General features: G+C 39.4%; 1 protein-coding gene across 1 annotated transcript in view; it reads left to right on the forward strand.

Annotated features, from left to right (window-relative positions):
- UTRN (utrophin) overlaps positions 1-3,748 on the forward strand; it is a 731,009-nt gene that overhangs the window by 511,282 nt on the left and 215,979 nt on the right. Inside the window, 1 exon segment of the mRNA XM_042782042.1 lies at positions 2,634-2,806. Within this exon segment, the coding sequence (XP_042637976.1) occupies positions 2,634-2,806 (173 nt within the window).

Raw genomic sequence — 3,748 nt, forward strand, 5'->3', positions numbered from 1 at the left:
GTGCTGTAATTTGAAGCTGCCTTGTGATCTTAGATGTGGGCCATAATAATGATGTTTTAGGATCGTATACAGGAAACTTGAGGCCAGGTTCTCTAAACAGAGGCCATGCTCATTGTGTTGTTGAACTTCTTGAGAAAGAAAGCTATTATACCTATCAATACAGTGTAAGAGGAAAATGTTGCAAATACCGTCAGCTGACCTTTTAATATATCCCATTAGAGGTCTTGAAATAGGTTTCAGGATCCTATCCCAAGTCTGTGTTGTCCAGGAGATGTTACCGAAGAACCCTGCAGCAGATGTTTTCGTTACAACCGAGGGTTTCCTTTTGAAGCATCCCAAACCAAGATCATGAGACTGCCGTTTCTGTACATAATTTTGCCCAACGTGAGGACGCCGAGTCAGTCTCCAGTTCTGTTCTGCTGCCTTTGCGGTGTCCGCTTGGGCCTCTTCCAGGGTGGAGCTGTCAGGGAAGTGCAGACAGATCCAGCATTCTCAGAGTAGTTTGTTCAGTGAGAAACTCTCATTCTTTGTGTACTCAGGTCACACTTTGCAGAGGGGCCTTATTAGGCTTTGTCATTGGGTCAGATGACCTCAGAGATCAATAGCCTTGTAAATTTGGAGCATAAATCTTGCAGGAGCTGTTCACCAAGCACTGCATGTATTTCTCCCCACTTCCAAGATCTGACATTGTTAGTGTCGCCAATCTCATGAGGAGTTGGAATATGACAGTTCTGCCCTTAACCTCATGAAAGTGACACCTTCCTGACACGCCAATTACTTGTGAGATGCAAACAAAAACAGACTCGTCCAGTGGGTTCCTCTGGGTAGTGTAGTAACTAACCAGAGGGAGTAACTGAAGACAGGTGCTGGATACCTGTCTCTCAGCCTTGGTTCTGACGGAATGCCTGGGTGTATGCCTCCAAAATGAAGTTTCAATGAAGAGGAGTGTTCTGAGTATTCAGATAACTTCTGTTTAGATTCGTGCCACTGCTTTTTCAGAATTTGAGAAATGTAAGAAGAGTAAATCTTAAAATGAAGCGCTTGAGATGAGTAAAAATAATATGGTGTTTAATGCTCTCCTTTTACTAATTCAGATTCATTGCCTGAAATAAAAACTTTTTATTCCTGCAGTAAATGGCTTAATATTCATTACCAGTTAATGCCATGTAAACTCATCCTATACCTTCATGACCCTTTCTGGTGTCTGTTTCTCCATTTGTAAATTCATAGAATTTAGTGTTAGTGTTTGTGGCTGTCAGGCCTGAAGTAACTACTTTTCGGTTGCTTCCATTTTATTCAGGAAGAAAAGATGATTGCCAAATAAACATAGGTAATTATCTTGACAATCTTGTAATAGATTAATAGTAAACAATAATCTACAAAGACATTATGTAGTTTTTAAAAAATTTTAAAATGCCTATATTTATCTAATTATACAAAGAAAAACTGATTTTTTTGATAGAGAAGTTTTAGAAATACACAGAGACATGTAAACAAGAAAAATGAAATCACCTTTAATTCTTTTATACAGAAAGGAGACTATTTGGTTTGTTTTGCAGTCTTAATGTGTATGTGTGTGCCATTCTATACAAATATATATGCTAATTTAAACAACTACTTTAGAAAGTTAGCGTGATCCTATATAGTTTTGTATTCTATTTTTAAAAAAACTTAATTATTAGCATTAATGCATTATGACAATTTCTATTTTTTCTCATTGAAAGCAGTCAATCAATCTTGTAAATGTAATTATATGCAAATCTTTCTAGGATAGATAATTTCAACAGTTTTAAGGCTTTTGATACAGATTGCCAAAATGCTTCCTCAAAATATCTGAACCAGTTTTTAGTATTAATCTTAATTTATTCTGCACCCCAATTTATTTTACAAAAATAAACAGTATTTTTCTATGTAATAGGAGAAAAAGAACTACCTGAGACATGAAATTCAGGTGATAATGTATTCCATTTTTAAGAACTAGAGAAGGAATATGGTGAAGGCTTTGCTGTTGTTGTTGTGTACTGTCAAGTTGTTTCCAACTCATAGAGACCCTGCAGGACAAGTAGAATTGCCTATAAGATTTTCTAGGATGTAATCTTTATGAGAGGAGCTCTGGTGGCTTAGTGCCTAAGGCATTTGACTGCTAACCAGATGGCTGGCGGTTCAAACCCACCAGCCACTTCTTGGAAGGAAGTTTGAGCAATCTACTTCCATAGTGATACCATCTTGGAAACCCAGGGAGGAGTCACTATGAGTCGATGGTGGTGTACAACAACACAGCAACAATTTTTACGGGAGCAGATTTCTTCTATAGAGCCAGTGGCAGCTTTGAACTGCTGACCTTTTGGTTAGCAGTCAAACACTTAGTCACTGTGCCACCAGGGCTCTTTTTTGAAAATGTAGTCTATTATTTTCAGCATTAAAAAACACACTGCCATCGAGTTGGATCCGACTAGCAATACTTGAATGTGTTATCATTTGAGGGTACATTAACTGTTTTGCCTGAAACCTGCTCATCCATGGGATATGAAGCAATGAAGCTGTATATAGAAATCCCGAGTACTGTTGACACTAATATGTAACATATGCATTATTGTAACATTGGCCTTATCTCCTTACTTTTTTCTTTTTAGGACATCCAGGCGGAAATTGATGCCCACAATGACATATTTAAAAGCATTGATGGAAACAGGCAGAAGATGGTAAAAGCTTTGGGAAATTCTGAAGAAGCTACTATGCTTCAGCATCGACTAGACGATATGAACCAAAGATGGAATGACTTAAAAGCAAAATCTGCTAGCATCAGGTCAGAGAAGTCAATATCGTAATAAAAATTATGTTTGGTGCAGTGTATTAGTGATTGTTCAATGCCAGAAGGGAGAGGAAATGGTTTTAAAATGATAGTTTTAGCAAGAAGCCCTGGTGGTGCAGTGGTAAAGCACTCACCTGATAACTCAAAGTTCAGCAGTTTGAACCCACCAGCCTTTCCCAGGGAGAAGATGTAGCAGTCTGCTAAAGATTTACTGCCTAGGAAACCCTATGGGACAGTTCTTTTCTGCTCAGTATGGTCACTATGAGTCAGAATCAACTCGAGGGCAATAGGTCTGCATAATAGTTTTAGCTCCATTCATGTCCAGTGTACTCTTCAACTGTTGGAGTATTTATAAAATGACATATTTTAAACCTAATAATTATGATGTTGTTATTCTGTTACCTAGTGCTGCTCTGACAAGAATATACCACAAATGGGATGGCCTTAACAAATAGGAGTTTATTCTTACAATTTGGAGGCTTTGAGTCTGAGTTCAAAGTGCCAGGCTCTAGGGGCTGGGTGAAAGCCCCTCAGCCTTGGGCTTCAGCTCTGCCTCCAGCTCCTGGCCCACTAGAGCTAAAGGTTTTTCTTCACTCAGAAGAAGCTACTGGCTGCTGAGGCTGACAAGCTCAAGGTTGACAAGTAAAAAGGCACAGTCCCGAAGTTACCAAACCACATGGCAGGCCATTCACTCAAGTCCATTGAAAGTCTCAAGGTTGGCAGAGCATGGCAGGCTGCTGAACAATGACATGGCTACATGCTGGGTTCAAGTGTGCCCTAAGCTAGAGACCATTCCCAAGGCTGCTTCTTATATACAGGAAGCAGACCACATCCCTAAGGCAGCTATACAGATGCTCACAGTAGATTCCACCATGGAGTTGATTACCAGTCTCATCGTGGGGAATACTATATCCAGCTGCCCAGCCACTCAACCAA

Source organism: Orycteropus afer, unplaced genomic scaffold (genome assembly GCF_000298275.1).
Source record: "Orycteropus afer afer isolate SDZICR_OR568_19922 unplaced genomic scaffold, OryAfe1.0 scaffold00226, whole genome shotgun sequence".
Classification (NCBI taxonomy): domain Eukaryota; kingdom Metazoa; phylum Chordata; class Mammalia; order Tubulidentata; family Orycteropodidae; genus Orycteropus; species Orycteropus afer.